A 20,376-nucleotide genomic window follows, 5' to 3' on the forward strand; every position below is an offset into this window, starting at 1 on the left:
GAAATCTTCAAAGGAATAAGCAAGTCAGAAAGTGACAAAAATACGATATATCTACGATGTATAAGTACGATTAACGTAAGTAGGACTATAGGGACTACAAAACTCCTCCGTGAAATTAAAATGCTAAAAAAATAAAAACAGTTTTATTTAAAATAATGAATACAGTAGCTTTGAAGTTATGGAAAAAGTGATGTGTTCGTATGGACGGAAGTGTTGCTGTAGATTGAATTTTTGTGGAAGAATATTATTTAAAATATATCAAAAACATCAAACTACCTTTGCATGAGAACACTCGAACAGAATATATCTGACTGTTGCTTTGCGCTACGTATCAATGTTAAATTAGATTTTCCTTAATTAGTTCATTAAAAAATCTAACAGGCCGTGATAGCCAATAGCACGGCGAAGCATTGGTTCCGATTAAACGGAAATGAACATTGTTTAATATTTTGCAGATATCACGCGATTGCATGTGAACCACACGATCTTGATAAGCGTATGTGCATTTAATTGTATGTGCTGTGCGTTGTCTCTATTAAAACCTTTATTGAAAACTGACGCGCCAGCTGATTGTGCCAGCAGTGTTCTGTACGTTAAAAGAAGACGAGCAGGGCAAAAGCACACAGAATATGAAGAGGTAGTGAACTGTAGAATTAACTGGTCTGTAAGAAAATGGCCACCGCGTGCCCACCGGCAGACCCGCGCGACTGGCGAAAACTTCTTGAACAAAAGCGGCGATCAGAGAACCTGTTACTCTTTCACAAGCTTTCTCTCCCGCACTGACTCTGACCTGGCGGAAACGTCCCGAGAAATGGAATCATACATCCAGAGAGAGGCTGTAATAATGATGATGATGATGATGATGATTATTATTATTATTATTATTATTATTATTATTATTATTATTATTGATCATTTCCCCAATAGCTTACGTAATTAATACAGGCGCAGTTAAATGCCAGGGGGAAAGGCTGAAGGTAAGAGATATATCAACATAAAATGAGCTCTAAATTAATAGTGGCACGCAGCACACAGCCATTCCGACTCTGCCCGGCTCTGTTCGGCTCTGCTCGGCTCTGTACTGAAGTTTAATGTTGATGTCACGTAAGTTTTAATTTCCACGCCAAACTCAAAACAGAGCAGGAATTCTGCCTTCCGCTGCTCATTATAAACCTGCAGTAACTGCCTAATGGCCACAGACACGAAGCTGTCGTGCGTGTCGGTATTACAGCTGGCATTAGCCTTGATGTAAACGCTGCTGAAAGAGCTATCTTGAGCTGAGTGTGTCGGTAACCTTAGCTTTGCTGTTATAGCTCTGAATGTCAACATTGTGAGAAGATACGCACAGCCTGTTGGCGAATGTCCAGAAACGGCACCGCCGCTGTGTCCACCGTTGCCTCCCGCTTTCTGTCCACGTACATTGTGTCACAGAAAATACAACAGCATTAACCGAGGGCAGCTAGCTAAGGGTGCTGTCTGTGGTGATCCCCTCGTCCTTCCCTTTCGGTCTCATCACTGCCTAGCCTGCGCACGTCCTTCAGGTGTGCACGAGGTAAAACAGCCCTGGTGCAGCATGTCTGTGCTGTCTGTCCGCGCGCAGTGATGGCCAGGGACAGGGACGCTTTCCGCGCGGTGAGGTCCGGGAGTCCCCGGTGCTGGTGAAGTGTTCGGCTGACCGAGGCTGCAGTAACGCGCCGTCAAACGCAGTAATACTCTCGTTCATATTAACAGACATCCCGCAGCTGGTAAACTGTACACAAAATTCCAGAAACAAGCAGAGACTTTTTAAGAACAGAAGAATGAATGTATTCTTGGACAGAGAAAGGCATTGGCTACAAGGCAGCTTTAAAAGGTTTCAAAGCGCCACAAAATCAAATGAAAAGAAATTAAAGTTTAACTGCATCTTCAGTTTGACTTTAATGAAAGTGTACAATGCCCTGGTTGCTCCTGCGAAGCCGTGCAAACTTTGTGCTTCTCCAACTCTGGGAGTACAAAGGCTGCTGAGCGCGAGAGTGGGGGAGATGCAGCCACTGACAGTCCCACTGATTAATGTCCCAGCGCGCGCTCCACATCCGCGCACGGTACGTCTCGAGACCAAACACACCATGTTGACGGAAATCAAGCGACAATCAGGGCTGAGAAGTGCAGAAAGCAGACTACTTCCGCTTATAAACCCTCTCTCAATTAACTTCTCAAAACCAGGCTTCGCTAAACTGAGTTAGCAGCTTCTTATTCCCTTATACCCCCTAGCTATCCCAGTCACTGGGATAGCGAGGGGGTATGTGAGTTTAAGTGAGGTCGAATGTTCCCCGTTTCCCATAATGTTTGGTGCATCTTGATTCAGTCCGAGATAAAGCGTTTTGATAGAAATTGTAGTAGCCCCCACAAACAGTTTTTTTTTATATGTTTGGGGTTTGTGAGTTTTCAGGTAGCCCACCAAATCGTGTCCCGCCAAGCGAAGCTGAGTTCAGCTCCCCTAGTTTCAAACCTATAATTTTCAACATCACTCAACTAGTTGTAGGAAATGCGTAAGCGCAGGTTGCGCGGCGGGACTCCGGACCGCGGGAGGACGGTGCCCTCAGTTTGAGCTCGTGTCGGGCAGTTCTCCACGCCGCGCTCCACTGGCCGCCGAGGAGCCCGCTTTCGCCTTTTGTCAGGTAATTATGAGACATTTGATTTTATTTAACTGCCACGATGGACTGCATGGGCGGGGGAGCGAGCGGCACAATAGCCCCATAAAGAGACGGCTTGAGTGTTGAGTGATCATCAGGCACCCCATTAGGGGCTTCCTCGCGGAAAAGTCCTCTGTTACATGGTGTAAATTAAACGCCGCTGCGCCCAGCTTCCCCCGCGACGGGCGCCACTCTGCTTACCGTACCTTAGAATGGATCGTTTCGTTGAAAAAACACCACAATTTTATATATATATATATATATATATATATATATATATATATATATATATATATATACACACACATATATATATATATATATATATATATATATATAAAACAATGCAGTTTGCTTTAACGCCCTACACGCATTTCTAGTCATAAAATACACTTCATGAATGCTTCCTTTTAATGATTCACAGACTCAAATAAAAGGAATTAAGTTGACGTCGCACCACGTGGGTGAGCGCATAATACGGCGTATTATAGTGTGACAGGGAGCGGAGACCCGGTCCTGCCGCACTGGGCTGCGATGCGTCCCCGCGCTCCGCCACGATCCCGGGCTTTATAGACGCCGCGCGAGAGGGGCTTGTTTATGGATGGCATCACTGCGCTTTCACGGATGGATCTGTTTTTCCACGCGGAGAGAGAGCCGGGTCTCTGGGAGGATGGATTTTATTTTGAGGTATTTCCGCTGATTGTTCATTACTCTCGTGAGTTATAGCTGTTGGAGGCAAAGGTCAGTAACCGGGTTCACGGCTTACGCAGAAAATATGGCAGAAACATCCATAACGACTCGACTGATACACAAATCGCTGAGGCTTTCTTTTCAGCTTTATTGCCATGGTTTTGGTTGCACCAAAACATTTACTGTTTGGTAGCCTACAGCAACTGCATCAGCTTAATATGGCGAGCACATGCCTCGCTTATGTGTCTTGCCTTAACATACATAATACAATACACAATCTCTTCAAACATAATTTTACCCCTCAAAATTAAGTTAAACAGTACGATAATGCAAGTGTCCATGAATGTTTAAAATACAAACACATACACATGTACACACACGCACGCTGTTTATGATTGTTAAAGACCCATCTATATTTATATTTATATTTTTGTCGAGAAAATTGCTACCTTAATTTTAAATTACTTTATTCAACGTTTACGGTGAGCTATTTGTGTGTCCTAGATGGAAAGTTGGCCTACATCGATTCCGTTAGTAAATAAATCATTTTCATGTAGGTATGGTCTAAAAAATGTTTGGATAAATATACGTTAAAAGCGTGAAGGCACAGTGCTATATTACGGCCACCTTAGGATACTATAAATAGTGTAAACAGATCAATTTGTCTGGTACACAGGTGTGTGTGTGGGGGGAAGGATAAATCAAACAGCCTACACGAAGTAGAAAAAACGAAATACAGAAGGTAGTGGGCTGTGCGCTCCGCCAGGAGAATGGGGCTGTAATGCAATAAGGAGTGCCATCCGCGAGCGGCTTGGCCGCGCGGGGTCACGGTGTGCCTCGTGATTTATGTTCCTGGGACTGGGGACCGCCGCTGCCGCGAGAGCCGCTCCAAGAGCTCGCTAATGACTTTTCGATCCGAATTCAGTGCTCACAAACCTGCAAACGCTTTATTATTATCATTATTATTAGTGGTCGTAGTAGTAATAGTAATATGAGTAGTAATGTTAGCAGCAGTAGTGGTAGTAGCAGTAGCAAATGTACTTTATTTTGTGTAGTTTCATAATTTGAAAAGATTAAAAGTCGCATTATTATATAATACTAAGGGGGGTAAATAAGACCCGCGGCATGTTTTTAATTATGTTTCATATTTAAAAAACCTGAAACTGCTATCACTTTGAATTAATATCGTTAAGAATTAACAGATTCTGTTAATAGTGAAATTAATGATGCAATAAACATAATCTCTCGCGATCTGTAGAACATACAGCGTAAAAGGCGAATGTTCATGTTTACAATGTGCGTAAAATCAAAATGACCAAACGGCGATGAACGCAGATCACATCTTTATTGTTATTTTCTTTACGGGTCAATTCAGAGAAGTAAAATCATGTATCCTTTTAAAAATATCCTCTTCGCTTCCTGCTTTTTCATCTTAATAAGGAAACGTTGTGTTCAATCTTTTCAACCTAAAATTTTTTGTTTTCACAGATTCGCTCCTAAATAAAGTTCGTACAACCCACGGCCTTCGACACAGACCGTCCCTGCAGCGGTGAGTGAAATCGCTTTGTAATCCCGAGAGTAGCTCATTTTTTAGCTCATTTTTATTGTAATCATTCACCTTTATTATTATTGTTATTATTATTAGTATTATTATCATTAATTCATTTTAAGGTCTATATTTTTATTTAAAAAAAAACAAAACAAAAAAAAACGGAATAATAAAGTACACGTTTCCCGCTTGCAGAGGTAATATGAGAACACATGTCTTTGTTGTGTAATTTGTCACTAAGAACGAAGGTGTAAAATCACACCTTTGTAATTCACAGACCCAAACACCTTGAAGCAGTGCCGTTAACTTTCGAACCCACTTTCCTTTCAGGAAAATTAACATCTTGGCGTAACAGCAGAATGTAAAGGTTTATTGAAAATGATCTTAAACGCCTTCGATCTTTTGCATGGGCTGCAAAGCAAAGAGATTTCGTGCTGACATTTAAACCCAACACTTTGTGCAGCATTAAAGAAAACCCGAATCAGCACTTATTTAACACAAAGCCGTAAATGATTATCCAAAGGCCTTTCTGTTAAATCGCTACTCCACTGTTTGTTAAAATGCTCACGTGAGGAATTTTGTACCATCTCTCCTCCTACGCCGTCCGCTCCGCTCGCTTTTGTGCGGCTTTGCCTCCATGTGCCGCGAGTAGCTCTATTTTCGACGTGTTTACTGCCTGATGCATGAAGCCATAAATCTTTCGTTTGGCCAGAAACGACACGAAGGCATTCGCATGCAGAGGAGTCCCGCGCATGGTCCGTCTGCCTCGCGCCTTCCTCTGTTTGCGTTTTGAGGTGTAACATTTTCCTCCTTGGCTGCAAAAGTGGAGCTTCGCAACGCCCTCCTGAAAACAGGAGTTTGTCAGCGGTGTCTCTAATACATGTTTTATTTCTTGATTTATTTTGTAGGTCATTTACTTTGACCTACTTTATTATCAAGCGTTTAAGACGAAGACCTTACATATTTTATTTATACATATGCAATCAATTGAAGGGCAGGAACATTGCGTTTTTAAACGAATAATAATTAAATGCAATTATATCTTATTTTAGTTTAGTAATTCCGTTAGTAAAAATTTAGAAAATGCCAACGTCGGCTAAGAAACTGGTGATTATTGAATGAGGAGAGAGTGGCTCTCGACCACCCTTTGGCGATGAAGTTTTACTGTGCCATTGCTAAAATTAATCCGAGATCCCGAACAAAAAACAAATACACACTGTAGACGGGGAGCTTTGACAGAGTTCAACATTTTTGCCATGTTACTTGTGTTATCTTGGGTGGGGAGCCGGCACTACGTGCGATGTGAATCTCAAGCCTTACTTCATTTGCATAATTTTTCTTGTCTATGATGACGCTGTGTTTCGGGGGAGTTCACTGGCGTCTGCATGGTACTTCTGCAAAGAGACACAGTTCAGCACAGTCCCAGCTGCGTTTAATATTGCTATGAAACATGGGCATTTCTTCCGCCTGTGATAAGTGCACCCGTTTGGAGCCGATACCGTTTATCGCTTTGACCAGGGCGCGCGCTCTTCCGTAATCTCGCTGCTCCGCTCCGCACCGGGGAGAGGATTCCGCCTTTAAACGGAGCCGCTCGCCGTTTGCCTTTTTGTTGTTGTTGATGACTCCAGCAAGTGCACGCGCCGTCTGCTCCTACCCCTCGTTAAACTTTCTCTGGACTACTGTTTAATCGATTTTGTCGCTGAATGAGAAAATATCGTGATGTGCTCTGCATTTGTCGTCAGAGGCTAAGGTAAGCCGGCCAGAAACAGGCTATCAGCTGTAAATGGCGGAGTTTATGTCCCCGTGATTTATGACCGTATGACTTAAATCTTGGTTCAAGAAGAGTTCACAAGCCTGAGCTTCCTCCCTCGCGCGGCCTGCTACCCGAAGAGCCGGGCTTCTTTGCTGTGAATGCCTCTTGCAAATTCATACATTTAAATTTAGTAGCGCTTTGAGTTCTTAAAAATACCCACAGCCGCATATATCCTGTAAACTTGGCGAAAACGTTGGTGAATCCAACTGTAGACTGCATTAATTTATTCATTTATTTTCTTTTTTATTTAAGAAAGTGAGTATTTTTTGCCCCAGGCTTTAAGCATTAATCTGTTTCGCAGATTAATCGTGAAAACGATTCCCCAGCACATTTTGGAAACAAAACGTATGTTCGCCAGACCAGTTTCTCCGCAGCGGCAGCCCTGTGTCGACATGTCCGCGTTCACCGCCTCTCCGTGTAAAATGCCCTCAAACCATTTTAACCTTTAAACATTTTAACAGTTTCACCGTCTTTTTACTCTTCTGTCTGTTTGAATTTGTACTGCTCACTCTGTAAAACAGAACAGTATTCCTAACAACGGAAACGGTTCAATTACGCATAGATTAATGTCTTAGCCCAACAATCAATTTATCGCACAAACGGCAACTAAATGGCAGAAAAAAATCCGTTTATAAATATGGGAAATACCTCAACCACCTGGTTGCTCAAAGCATCAATTAAAAATTTATAACAATCAATAGACATCGAGGGCGCCTGTCTTTGCTTTTGAAAGATGTTTTCAACAATTCACATTATGTTGATGACAAAGTAGGCTACTACGTACTGATAAACACAAAATAATTGTGCTTGCATGATGTATTTGTTGTATATTATATTATATTATATGTTGCTTTTTTCGCATAAGTATAGTCATTTCATTTTTAAATTACAATCTGTTGTATTTTACACGTCCAGCAGTGCACTGTAGAGCTGAAACGCTGAAGCAGGGAAGTGTGCATGTAAGTTACGTTTCTAATTCTGAAGGCCTGAAGAAACGTGGTTTGCTGAGTAAACCATGAGCATTCCCGCAGCCCGCTTCCTCAGAAACCGAGCGCCTCGTCCCGGCACACTGACCCCCATACATCACCCGAGCGGCGGCCCCGCGGACAGCGCCCATTATTGCGGGCTGCAGAGTAAAGTTCAGGACGTGGTCATGGAGATGGCCGCCCGGTTTTTCAGGTTCCCCGCAGGTTACCGATCCATCTTTGTTTTACACTTGCAGAAGCGGCGAGTGGGGTTGTTCTGTTCATGGGCTAATTTCGCTCTTTACAAAAACGACTAAAACATTAGCTATTAATACGCTTTTTTTGAGCGTATCACAACTGTGGCGCCTTTTTAAAATTAACATGTCGAAAACGATAGACACAATACAATTTATACTACTACTACTACTACTACTACTACTACTACTACTACTACAACTACTAATAGTAGTAATAATAATAATAATGTGATCTTTACAGTGGATTGTACCATTTAGCTAAATTAAATTAGAGCTTTAATTATTTAAAGACATGATGAGGGAACGGGTTTCTATCAAACTCATGATTGCGCTGCGAAAGATATGTTTTTATTCGGTTGTAGCATTTGTTACGAGGGGAACGACCAAGAATGATTGTTAATTGCTGAGCACACGGGAAGCTCTCTGCGGCACGGTCATGTGTGTCGGGTTGTGTTAGTCTGTGTGTCTGCTAACTTAGCGAGGAGGTAAACTGTGATTTCTACAGAAACATGCTCCATATTTTTGCTGTATATGCTGCCTTGTCAGCCGCGTATTGAAAAGTAAGATGGATCGACACCATTTCTTTATCTCACCGTGCCGTGTGTTGCTCTAGGTGCAGCCGAGGAGGCCATTGGCGGAGAGGCGTCACGTGACCACGGGTGCCAATGTTATTCTACAAGGGTGTCAAGACCCTGTCAGTTTCTGAAATAAATATTGGGAAGCGGCGAGATGCAGAAGGCGACCTACTACGACAGCTCCGCAATATACAGTGGCTACCCGTATCAAGGAGCAAATGGTTTCGGTTATAACGCCAATCAGCAGCAATATCCCTCCTCCTCTCATGTGGAAAGTGACTACCATCGACCCGCGTGCTCCCTGCAGCCCCCCGCCGGGTCCGTGTCCCTGCAGAAGCCCAATGAGATCGCAGAAATGTGCGCGCGGAACAGCGCGGCCCAGGCCGGTCAGGCCCCGGTCATCCCTGACAGCAATCAACCGCAAGCCCCCGCCGCGGCGCCTCCGCCCTCTCCCGTTTCTCCTGCCCAAAACACCAGCAACGGCTCCAGCCAGCCCAACGTGAAGAACCCGGCGCACAGCCCGCCCACTGCCGCTGCCAGGAAGCAGATCTTTCCGTGGATGAAGGAGTCGCGCCAGAACACCAAACAAAAAAACAATAGTTCCAGTTCAGGTACTATCGTTTTTAAAAATGCCAAACATCTCATCTCCAAATTATGTCATTCACTTTTGTAAGATGCTAGTAAGAAATTTGGGAATACACTTTGTTGACAAATTTAGTGTTAACAGTTCTGTTATTTTCACCTCCAGACTCTCAGGTCCTACTGTACTGTGTTTTGACACCCATTAGCTTTTTTATGAAGACACAAGCTATTTCAATGCAAACATGAGGGATGTGTATCTTATGCCATAAAGCAATAGTATCCTCTATTTGATAGGGATTCTGAAGTATTACCTTTGTTGTCCCAAGGCTGAATTAATAATATCCCTGGTAATCAGACTTACTGTTCTATTGTAAGGTCAGTTTTAGGATGAGGACTCACTCCACACCATATGCCCCCTGTGTGCTCACAGTTTTGGTGTTAAAACACACACCAAATGCTTTGTTCAGGGGCTCTGTGAGCTGCATGGAAAAACAAACAAGCTAAACATTTGCTCCAGTTTGTACTGATGTGTTGTGATCAACAGGAGGTTTCGGGGGCTTGGTTTATTTTAGACACATCTGTGCAAGTTGGTTAAATTGTTGACATAGTTGCTGAGATTTTGTGTCGGGAACAAGCAGAATCAAACTGAACCAAAGCCAGTGCAAACACCACCCCCACAGACTGCAGAGTCTGGCCCTTCAGTGGTCATTACCAAATCCTCCTACGGGCCACAGGGACCCTTTTGATCCAGCCATACTCCCTGCCAGTGCTGTTCACAGGCAACACTAATGTGCTTTTCATTCTGTGGTTAGATTGTATACACCCTTTTCATCACTGCATGAATCAGCCTTTATTATAACAAACACAAACAGTTGCAAGTTTTCTCTGTCAATGTCAGTGTGACCCCAAAGTCTCCAGCTCCACATTCTAACAGTGCTTTGAGGAGTCTGGAAATGTGAAGGTTATGACCTCACTTGTTTGTTATTACTGCGTTATTACATGTCCTGTATTTATACATTACCTGGCTCCGCTGGTGTGTGCAGCTCACATATTGCAGTAGCGCAGCTGACAGGGTGAGCGCCGTACTGTAGGGAGCCCAGGCAGGGGCCCCTCCCGCACTCCAGCCTGAGCGCCGTACTGTAGGGAGCCCGGGCAGGGGCCCCTCCCACACTCCAGCCTGAGCGCCGTACTGTAGGGAGCCCGGGCAGGGCCCCTCCCGCACTCCAGCCTGAGCGCCGTACTGTAGGGAGCCCGGGCAGGGCCCCTCCCGCACTCCAGCCTGAGCGCCGTACTGTAGGGAGCCCGGGCAGGGGCCCCTCCCGCACTCCAGCCTGAGCGCCGTACTGTAGGGAGCCCGGGCAGGGGCCCCTCCCGCACTCCAGCCTGAGCGCCGTACTGTAGGGAGCCCGGGCAGGGGCCCCTCCCTCACTCCAGCCTGAGCGCCGTACTGTAGGGAGCCCGGGCAGGGGCCCCTCCCGCACTCCAGCCTGAGCGCCGTACTGTAGGGAGCCCGGGCAGGGCCCCTCCCGCACTCCAGCCTGAGCGCCGTACTGTAGGGAGCCCGGGCAGGGCCCCTCCCGCACTCCAGCCTGCAACCTCCACTTCTTTCCCTGCCACTGTGCATTACCTTGTGACAACACGTATTATGAAAGTATAGCAATGGAAAAATAAAAGCTCACATTGAGCTGTCTTAATTTAGCTGTAAATAATACAGTAAAGGCATTAAGCTCATAGCATAAAGTAAACAAAGTGTATTGTGTGCTGAGGTGAGATCGCAGAACAGCCTGAACAGCTTGTGTCTGTTTGTTTCTGTGTTTACATTGAATTGACCCATATGTTTGTCCTGGGTTAGAGTCGGGCAAGAGACTTGATTCCATCTAATTGCAGAAGGGACTGTGTTTCATATTTCATGTGCAATTGATTTTATATTTCTGAATATAACGCTTTTACAATTTTATCATTGTAGATTTGATTATGCAGTTACGTAGTTTTATACAATGTATGACTGAGTTAGTATTTTTCCATCATTTATTATTACTAGTATAATAGCTATATGAAGGATTCTTCCGTTTCTACTTATTCTTCTTCTTATTAATAAAAACAACAACCGCAAGAACAATAGTACTGTGAGCAGTAGTCGCAGTAGCTCATAATCTGATAACTCAGAGGCGTAAATATTCTTTCTCGAGACTTTTTAAATAATGTTCATTATAGCTTTCATCATGACATACACATGCAGCGCTGCCTCCTTGATCCTTTAAAACGCTTAACGTGTTAAAATGTTGCTATTTCACAGCATAAAGTAACAAAACGCAGAAGCGTGTGCCTGCCCAGTCACAGGGATGGCACTACGAGATCATCATCTCGCCGCAAAGCAGTCAGCGCACGTAAAGACACGGACGCCTATAGCTACGGAGGGAGAGATGGGTCAGAAAAGAAGTCTCAAACGGAAACGCGTCATGTGATGCTAGTCTGATAGTAAAGTGTGTGTCTTTCCCATGTTCCTCCCCCACCCCACACATAACGTCTGGAAATGCAGTCACCAAAGCGACGCTGCTCCAGTTTACGCTTCCCTACATTATTTCTGTCATGCCTTATATACGCACAGCGGAGCCACGTGCTTTATATTCGTCACAGGCAAAATGCTGTTAGCACGCGGGGAAGATAAAATATGCACTTTGCGGTAAACACACAACACGCTGTTGCGCCTGATTCATGTGTATGACTACGTGTTTATTAGGTTACCAATCAGGCTTATTTTGAGAGAGTTATACTGCGCTGTTTAAAACATGTTTAAAAAATCATTGGTGGTTCTTCAGGAAAACCACAATGCCAAAGTATTATTCAGTCATATCCATCCATTTTTATGATTGTTGTTGCCAGGAACAAACATGCAGTTCTCTGGCTGCGGTTGCTGATGTTGCGTTTTCCTCTTCCGCGCAGTGGAGAGCTGCTCCGGAGAGAAGAGCCCGCCCGGATCCGCCGCCTCGAAGAGAGCGCGGACGGCGTACACCAGCGCGCAGCTCGTGGAGCTGGAGAAGGAGTTTCATTTCAACCGCTACCTTTGCCGGCCTCGACGGGTCGAGATGGCAAATTTGCTGAATCTCACGGAACGGCAGATAAAGATCTGGTTTCAGAACCGAAGGATGAAGTACAAAAAGGATCAAAAGGGGGTCGGAATGATGCCTTCCCCCGGGGCGCAGTCCCCGCGCAGTCCCGTTGGCCCGTCCGCGGCGGGCGGATACCTCAGCTCTATGCATTCTCTCGTCAACAGCGTTCCGTACGAATCCAGGTCCCCTACGTCCTATAATAAGCCTAGTCAAAATACATACAGCATCTCTGCGTCATATCCGGCTCCCATAAACAGCAGTGTAAACTGCCCGCCTTCCCAAAAGAGATACTCGGGGACTGGCGCGGCCACGCCCGAATATGACACCCACCCTCTCCAGAACAACGCCAGCTACGGGACTCATTTGCAGGGCAGCCCGGTGTACGTCGGAGGAAGTTATGTGGACTCCATGACTAACTCCGGGCCCTCCGTGTTTGGGCTCACCCATCTCCCTCATCCGTCATCAGCCAACATGGAGTACAATGGCGCTATCACCATGGGCAACAGTCACCCCCACCCATGCGACCCGCTCCCCGCTTACACAGACCTTACGCCGCATTACTCTCAGGGAAAACCGCAGGAAGCACCCAAGCTGACGCATCTGTAACGGAGCCGTCAGCTCCCCGTGAAATGTCTTCTCTTCGCCGTCCATTTTCTGAGCTCCGGGCCCACATCTTTTACCCCCAAAAGCTTATGTACCTCCATTTTTATTTTACTGTTTAATGTGTGACGTAGCTATAGCCCAGTAGTCATTCTTGCTGCTTGAATTTCTCTATATCTTTGCTAATGTTATTGTTCCACGAGCATTTATCTAGAACATCGTGTGATGGCACAGATAGGCATATCTAATCTTTAACACGTTTTTAAAAGCAAACAGGGTATATGAACAATTTTTTACAGTATAGTTTAATGTGAATTTGTTCGTCTTTTATTTATCCCAATTGAAGTTTTGTTTGCATACTGTTGCACTTCTGGAGGTCCCTGTAGAGGCACGAGCGCCTGACCTCCGCTGTTCTTATGGACTTTCAAAATTATTTATTTGCTTGGACAAAAATATAAAATTCTGAAGTATTAGTTGTCCCCATCTGCTCACTCGTCTGGCGGGGGGAAGGTACACGGAGCTAGGCTGGAGGTATCTGAATCTGTGAATAGGATAAACACACGCTGCGCAGTTTTCCAAGGGGCCGATGTTTCTGATATCAAAACCAATGATGCAATAAGGAAGGAGGTTTCCGAGGAAGCCACGGAGTATTTTACACTTTGTATTTTTGTTTATTGGAAAATTTTAGAAGTTTCTGTTTCATTGTCATGCATTCCATGCTGCTCCAGTTCTGAGAAATAAAAGGTTTAAATATAAACACCAATCTCTTTGCATTTATCAAACAACAGCAATATATTATTGCAATAATAATAATAATAATAATAATAATAATAATAATGATGATAATAATAATAACGATAACAATAATAATAACAACAGCAACAATAATAATAATAATAAAAATAATAATAATAATAATTCACGCGTGAATCAATAAATAATAATAATGGCGATTATTACATCGACACCTCATTTAATTATAATCCTGAAACATACTGATAATGCTTCAGATCAAAAGATGATTTTTAAAAGTTGGAAAAATCTTATTAATATTATTATATACATACTGCAGCCAAATATAACAAACTAAAAATTCAACGACGAAAAAATCTTTATTTCTGTCTTCCAGCTGAACCCAAATCAGTGCACAGATTTATAGATGTGGCAGACTGGGGTGCATCTAAATGTATTTATTTTAAAGAGAATAGATGGTGCGGTTGTTTTGTCCTCCGACGCGTCAGTGTCCCTGATGTTCGGGCCCGGTGGTCAGACGGGGGCGAAACGGGGCTTCGTGCTCTCGCCCACGCGCGGGCACATCCATCACCCCGAGTCAGCGCGGGGGCTTCAAAGCGTCTGTAAAAAAGGGAAAAAAAGAAAAGACAAGAAGAGAAAAAAAACTAAAATACTGTGTTTTTTTTAAAAATTGGGAATATAATTTTATATAAGCATATGATCGAAATAGGCATGTACTGACACAGAGATGAAAAAAGGTATTTTCTGCAATTAAATTTATTTTGGGATTTAATTTTTTTTTCAAAATGATTGTTCTTTGAATAAATTTAACAGAAATATCATTCCACGCGCTTGTGATTTATTCGCTTTATACGTAGCCTATTAGTATATAGCTTCACAGCGTGTTTTGCATTAATTTTACAAAATTAAAATGCAGTGGAGCATTTTTTCAAATGTATTCAAAAGCTATTTTATAGCAATAGTTTTATTTTACATTCCTTCCACGCTTTTCCATTGTCCTATATGGAAGCAGACGCCATTTTAAATTATTGTAATTTACAACGATGTGAATGAGTTGTATAATACACATGCCTGGTGTTCAAAACGTTAATCTGTGACTTTGCTGTAGAGGTAGCCAGGACGAATTTTATTTTGTAAACATCACACAGATTGTTGAGATTTTTTCATGCGTGCCTTATACGAAACAGTACATACGCAAAGAACTGTATAATATATATATACACCAGAAAATGAACAAACTGTCTGTTACCTAAATATTTTAATTATTGTGTTTTTATGGTACATTTTTACCGAAGTGTTTTGAATTTTGATCTTCAAAGACGACAATGATCATTCGCCTTCAATATGCACTCTCCTTCCGCAAGGTCGCAAAAATGACTCATATTCATTTCTGAAATAAACGGCCCTGGAACGCTTTGCATGACCTGACATATGGACAGCAGGACATACTCAGAACAATTGATTCACGGTGTTTCACCCTATTAATGTCGTGACGGGGAAAACGCGCGTGATACAAACACGAACATTGGGATAAATATATACGCTTTAAAATATACATAGCCTTTTTAAAAGAAATAGGCTGAATGCTATGCTTAGAGGTGTAGTTTATCTTCTGCGTGTTTCATGTCTGTGGGAAAACACAGAATCCAGGCCAAGCTGCAGTCGAATGTAGGTCTGAATCGGTTTTAGCAGAATGCCTACACCCACTCCCTCTCCTCACAAAAAGCCCTTGTGTAATTACAAAACCATCTTTCTCTCTCTCTCCATCCGAGTCTTCCTACGCATATTTATTCACAACAAAAAAATATTGGATCGTTTCGAAAGCGAAAGGGTAGATGTGTGAAAAATAAGAAAATACGTGTAAAACAAGTGGAAAGCTGAGCTACTCACCAACTGCGCATTACTGCTCTGAGAAAAATTTCTGTTTGAAAATATCCCAGTTGAAGAAAAGATGGGGAACAGACGCCTTTCTGCTCTAAGTGCCGAGCGTTGTTCCCTTCTTCCTGGCTACATTTCATCTAAGAGAGAGTTAGAAGGTTTAAATGTGTTCTCAGGGCACGAAGCTGTCAGACCTTTTGGCGAGTAAGATTGATCGCGCGCAGGCTTCCAGGATTCTTTGTTTGGTATATAAGCAATAAAGTACGAGGCCTACCGCTCTTCCTGCCTTTAAAATACAACATGCTCCTGTCATTACTTTACAATTCGTTCTGTACTTACCTGATCTTTTCAACAAAATACCTTCTAGGATCGACATAAATCAAATATTTCCTTTCTTTGGCCGATTTTAGCAATAATTACGAGCCAATATATTCCTTTTATGGGGTGTAAATACGTATTTGAGGAAAATAGTTGATTAAATTAATCGGCCACTGGCAATATTTCTGAGCAACAAAAGAGACTATATTTCAATTTGGAGATTAGAATCATTTACCTGTTCGCGTGCCCTGCCTTTGTGTCTCGCGCCTAAGACCCGTACAATGTAATAAAACCTCTGGAAATGTTATATTTTCAGTACTTTGTTGGTTGCGTAGAAAAAATCTAAAAAGGAGCCGCCACTGCCCGTCAGCATATCCAGAATGCATTCATATTATTTGTACAGATAGATAGATAGATAGATACGTACATTCGTATATACATACATGGTTTTATTTCAGAGTATACTGTTTATAATAGTTATACACTATGACATATATACGTAGAATTATATTAAATTATTACAATTATTAATTATTAATACAACTGTAAAATGTTCAGTTTGATTTTATATTGTGATTTAACATATAAATGTATAATGTATAATATATCTAATGTAGTATCATTTTCTTCTGGCTTAGTCCGATAAATTCATACTAATACATAGATAGATAGATAGATAGATAGATAGATAGATAGATAGATAGATAGATAGATAGATAGATAGATAGATAGATAGATGGATGTGCGTGCGTGCGTGCGTGCGTGCGTGCTTGGGTGTACATTAACGTGACGGAAGCCATATACAGCCTAGTCTCGCCAGAAGTCCTGATTGTTGGAGTTTCCTGTCAGAACTTTCCAGATTAATGAGAGACTTTGTTCCTGACTGCAGCTTTGCATGCTGGTGCTGGACTGACTGCTGGGGCGCGAGCTGTCCCCCTGAAGCAGCACGAGGACAGGGCAGGAGCCCTCGCGGTGAGCGCGCTGCCCGCTCACACCAGCTATTCAAACATAATTCAGGGATGCAGGACGGCAGCAGTGGACAAACCGACCAAAACGTGTAAATAAAAACAGTCCTTCCCCAGAACGAGGCGTTCCTTACAGACTTTTTGGATCAATCACGCAGACAGTGGCTTCTTTTGATTAAACCCCAAATTGTCATTGGGCAGAAGTAATCATGTGACAGGCAATTCGGTCCAATTTCAACCTTGTCTCCATGAATTCAATAGTTTAATAGTAGCGCGGTCCCCATACGGCCGTAATCAGTGAATTAGAAAAAAACACTAGCAGCGAATTTTATGATTTTTTTTTTCAAATCTGGGACGCAGCATTCAAATAAGAGCTAACTTTCCGAAAGCTCCGAGGGAGATGAATTACGAATTCGAGCGAGAGAGCGGTTTTATCAATAGTCAGCCGTCGCTTGCTGAGTGCCTGACATCTTTTCCCCCTGTCGGTGATTCATTTCAAAGTTCATCAATCAAGAGCTCGACGCTTTCACACCCGACACAGATTCCTCCGCCTTTCGAGCAGACCATTCCCCGCCTGAACCCGGGCAGCCACCCTCGGCACAGCCGGCCCAAGCAAAGCCTCAATGGCTGCAGCCCGCTGCCGACCGCCTCCCTTCCCCCGGAGTATCCCTGGATGAAGGAGAAGAAAGCTTCCAAGAAAAATCACCTGCCGACCTCCACAGCGACAGCCGCCGCGAGTGGAGCGGTGTGCTTCTCCCCGAAAGGTGAGCAATAGGAAGCGTGGGAAAAGATGCTAATGTATTGTTTTTAACGCTGTATCTGAATGTCGGCAATCTGATAAAGTTGCAGGGCGTGCAAACGCTGCAGAATTATATGATGCGCGAGGCGTGTGCGCTTATCTGCGTCCTTAAAAGTTTCCATAACTTATGTAACGTGAAATGATTTATTTGATTTCCACGTTGACCTTCCCCGCCGTCCATTGCCAGAGTTTTGATATCTGACAGTAATGAAGAGTGATAGATTGCCGTCGCTCTGCGCGGCAGCTGATGCATTCATTAGTCTGCCAGGCTGATACTCGCTTCCAGCGCCTCGCTGGTGTTTTGGGGGCTTTAGTCCCTGTACTCGAGACTCAAACACTCGCACTAATAGCAGTTGCAGCAGGAAATCAGCAGCACCTTTCATTGCATTTGGCGCGGCCATTTTGTTGCACTGCATGCTGCACGTGCAGAATGCGCAGTTTTTCTGGACTGGTTTGTGTTTGCCCTGTGAGGGCAGAGATGCCTTTCACTGCTGCTCACGCTGTCACCCTCCACAGGCTCGCCCGAGATTCCAGACACCGGAGTCGGAGGATCCCGAAGGCTGAGGACGGCGTACACAAACACGCAGCTCCTGGAGCTGGAGAAGGAGTTCCATTTCAACAAGTACCTCTGCCGACCGCGAAGGGTGGAGATCGCCGCCTTGTTGGATCTGACAGAGAGGCAAGTCAAAGTGTGGTTTCAGAACAGGAGGATGAAACACAAACGACAAACTCAGTGCAAGGAGAATCACACCGGGGACGGGAAGCCGCGCGGCGCGGAGGACGGGGCGCAGAGTGAGGAGGACAACCCCCTGTTCGAGCAGGTCCTGAACAGCGTGTCGGGGCCCTTGGCGGAGAGGGAGGGCTACTCCTTTCAGCAGAACGCGCTCACACCGCAGCAGCCGCAGAATGTACACAATGGAGAATCACAAACTTTTACTGTTTCGCCTCTGAACAGCAATGACAAAAATCTCAAACATTTTCCCAACCCGTCACCCACTGTTCCCGGCTGCGCGCCAACAATGGGCCCGGAGACCGCAGCTGGCCCGGACAATGCCAGTCCCGCGGCCCTGGACGTCTCTTTGCAGGATCTCTCTGTGTTCTCGTCAGAGTCCTGCCTCCACCTCTCGGATGGCGCATCTCCCAGCCTGTCCGAGTCTTTGGACAGTCCCGTGGACATTTCTACGGACAGTTTTTATTTTTTCTCGGACACTCTCACAACCATCGACTTGCAGCATCTGAACTATTGAATCCACCCGAAAACACAACTCTTCAGCAACAGATCTATGCCGCTTTTTCTTCAGACTTTCTTTTTTGCCTTTGATATGACACACACATTTGTTTATGACTAAATTGGTTTATTAATTAATCAAAAAAGAGGTAAGATGCCACGCTGATTCGTGTATATAGTTAGTTTAATAACTGAGCTAACAATTGAATAGGTTATCCAAAGGCAATACAATGGCTGTGTAAAAATGAAAAGAAAATTAGAAATGAATCTTTGTGCTTTTATTTTTGTATCGCTTTGGGGTACAATGTCATGAATATTTTGTTAGAATAAATATGACTTTGATACAAGTAGCTTTCAGCTTTTTTGTCATTGATTTATAGCTTAAGAAAAAGTAAAGTTGAATTTTTTGTATTTTCACAAATGAGGGAACTCATTCGCAAGACATAGGCAAATAAAATATACCAAAATATAATATTTACATTAATATTACATTTACATAAATATTTATAACATTTATAATATAGGCTATACATACATCAGTAATATATGCAGCAGGATATTATCAAGCGTGTTTAATAATAATTAAACTGATAATGAAGCTAAGCCGCTCTGAGATGATTCTTTTGCCAAAGTGTGTGCCAAACTGCAGAAAGTACAGGGTGAGATAAAGCCGACAGGTTCGCCACGAAACAAATCATGTTCTTTCCCTAATCTAAGATAGAACCAAAACAACTCTCCACTACAGTGGCGGCTATCAAAAGCACAGAAAATACTTCTCTTCTGCAACAAAAAAATGGCGATTCAAGTCGGTGCCAAAAACTGACAAATTACGAAGCAAACGCGGGGATTTCCAATGTTATAGTTTTGCGAAAACCCCTTCTGAGTTCACCTATTTTGTGAGATAGTCTCTGTCGTATTTTCGTATTTTAATCTCAGTGTTGAGGATTCGAGGAGTACACGATTTGCCTTGTTTTCAGAGGAAGTATTTTAAGCAATTCTCCTGAAAGCACGTATAGCCTATATTAAAATTTTGCAATCATTATACACAACAGGTCTAGTGAACATGGCTTCCGAAGAAAGCGTCGTGGCAATATTTTCTTCTTTTTTTTACTGTGTACACGGTAAGGAACATGCCGAGGAATTCGTGGATGGAATTCTTCCCTAACCCATAAATCAAGTCCTTTTGTGAATGAGAATGTCAGCAGAGAGATCAATCGCCGAGGCACAAGTGCAAATAAAAACCTCTTACGTATTTGGAGGGAGCTGGGAGTTCCCGGCCAAAAGTGTCAGCTTTGTAGGCGTTCGGTAGTAATTCATTTTTATAGCTGTTTAAACCGACAGCGCGAGGCGAGCGTGGCTGCAATAACCGGGAGTGGCGCGCGGTGTAATTCAACCCGGCTACTGTGGCTGCAGGCTTCTCCCCTCCAAACAACAACAGCGACGCACATAACAGCAAAATACTGCTTTGAGGAATGATTTGTTTGAGTTATTTGTTTGGTTTTCATTATAACGCATTTTATATAATATAGATATTAGACCTACATTGCATAACTTTTCAGACATTTGTCCAGGAATGTTTGCGGGACTGTAATTTGAAATTATATCAGATATGTTTCATTTTT

The 20,376-nt window shown here is 43.4% G+C and overlaps 2 protein-coding genes across 4 annotated transcripts in view; both read left to right on the forward strand.

Moving 5' to 3' along the window:
- Positions 1-13,533, forward strand: part of hoxa3a (homeobox A3a) — a 32,175-nt gene extending 18,642 nt beyond the window's left edge. The window contains exons 1-5 of one of the 3 annotated variants that reach the window (XM_036555239.1): positions 2,173-2,657; positions 3,097-3,359; positions 4,851-4,911; positions 8,560-9,132; positions 12,047-13,533. In XM_036555239.1, coding sequence (XP_036411132.1) covers positions 8,676-9,132; positions 12,047-12,819 — 1,230 coding nt within the window. In that variant the 5' untranslated portion in view covers positions 2,173-2,657; positions 3,097-3,359; positions 4,851-4,911; positions 8,560-8,675 and the 3' untranslated portion in view covers positions 12,820-13,533. Of the gene's footprint in view, positions 1-2,172; positions 2,658-3,096; positions 3,360-4,850; positions 4,912-6,016; positions 6,662-8,559; positions 9,133-12,046 lie in introns of those variants that run through there. The other 2 variants (XM_036555240.1, XM_036555241.1) reach the window with 2 other exon arrangements.
- Positions 13,534-16,474: 2,941 nt separating this feature from the next.
- LOC118796390 (homeobox protein Hox-A2b-like) lies at positions 16,475-18,853 on the forward strand. The gene is made up of 2 exons (XM_036555243.1): positions 16,475-17,491; positions 18,043-18,853. Exons 1-2 carry the CDS (start codon positions 17,128-17,130, stop codon positions 18,771-18,773), a joined length of 1,095 nt encoding a protein of 364 aa, XP_036411136.1. The 5' UTR covers positions 16,475-17,127; the 3' UTR covers positions 18,774-18,853.
- The last annotated feature ends 1,523 nt before the right edge of the window (positions 18,854-20,376 follow it).

The sequence above is a fragment of the Megalops cyprinoides genome, chromosome 21 (genome assembly GCF_013368585.1).
Source record: "Megalops cyprinoides isolate fMegCyp1 chromosome 21, fMegCyp1.pri, whole genome shotgun sequence".
Taxonomy (NCBI): Eukaryota; Metazoa; Chordata; class Actinopteri; order Elopiformes; family Megalopidae; genus Megalops; species Megalops cyprinoides.

Bases quoted from the DNA above. Each gene is read 5' to 3' on its own strand.
- LOC118796390 (XM_036555243.1), top strand. From the start codon at position 17,128: ATGAATTACGAATTCGAGCGAGAGAGCGGTTTTATCAATAGTCAGCCG. The intron at 17,492-18,042 runs GTGAGCAATAGG...CACCCTCCACAG, and splicing joins GGTGTGCTTCTCCCCGAAAG to GCTCGCCCGAGATTCCAGAC.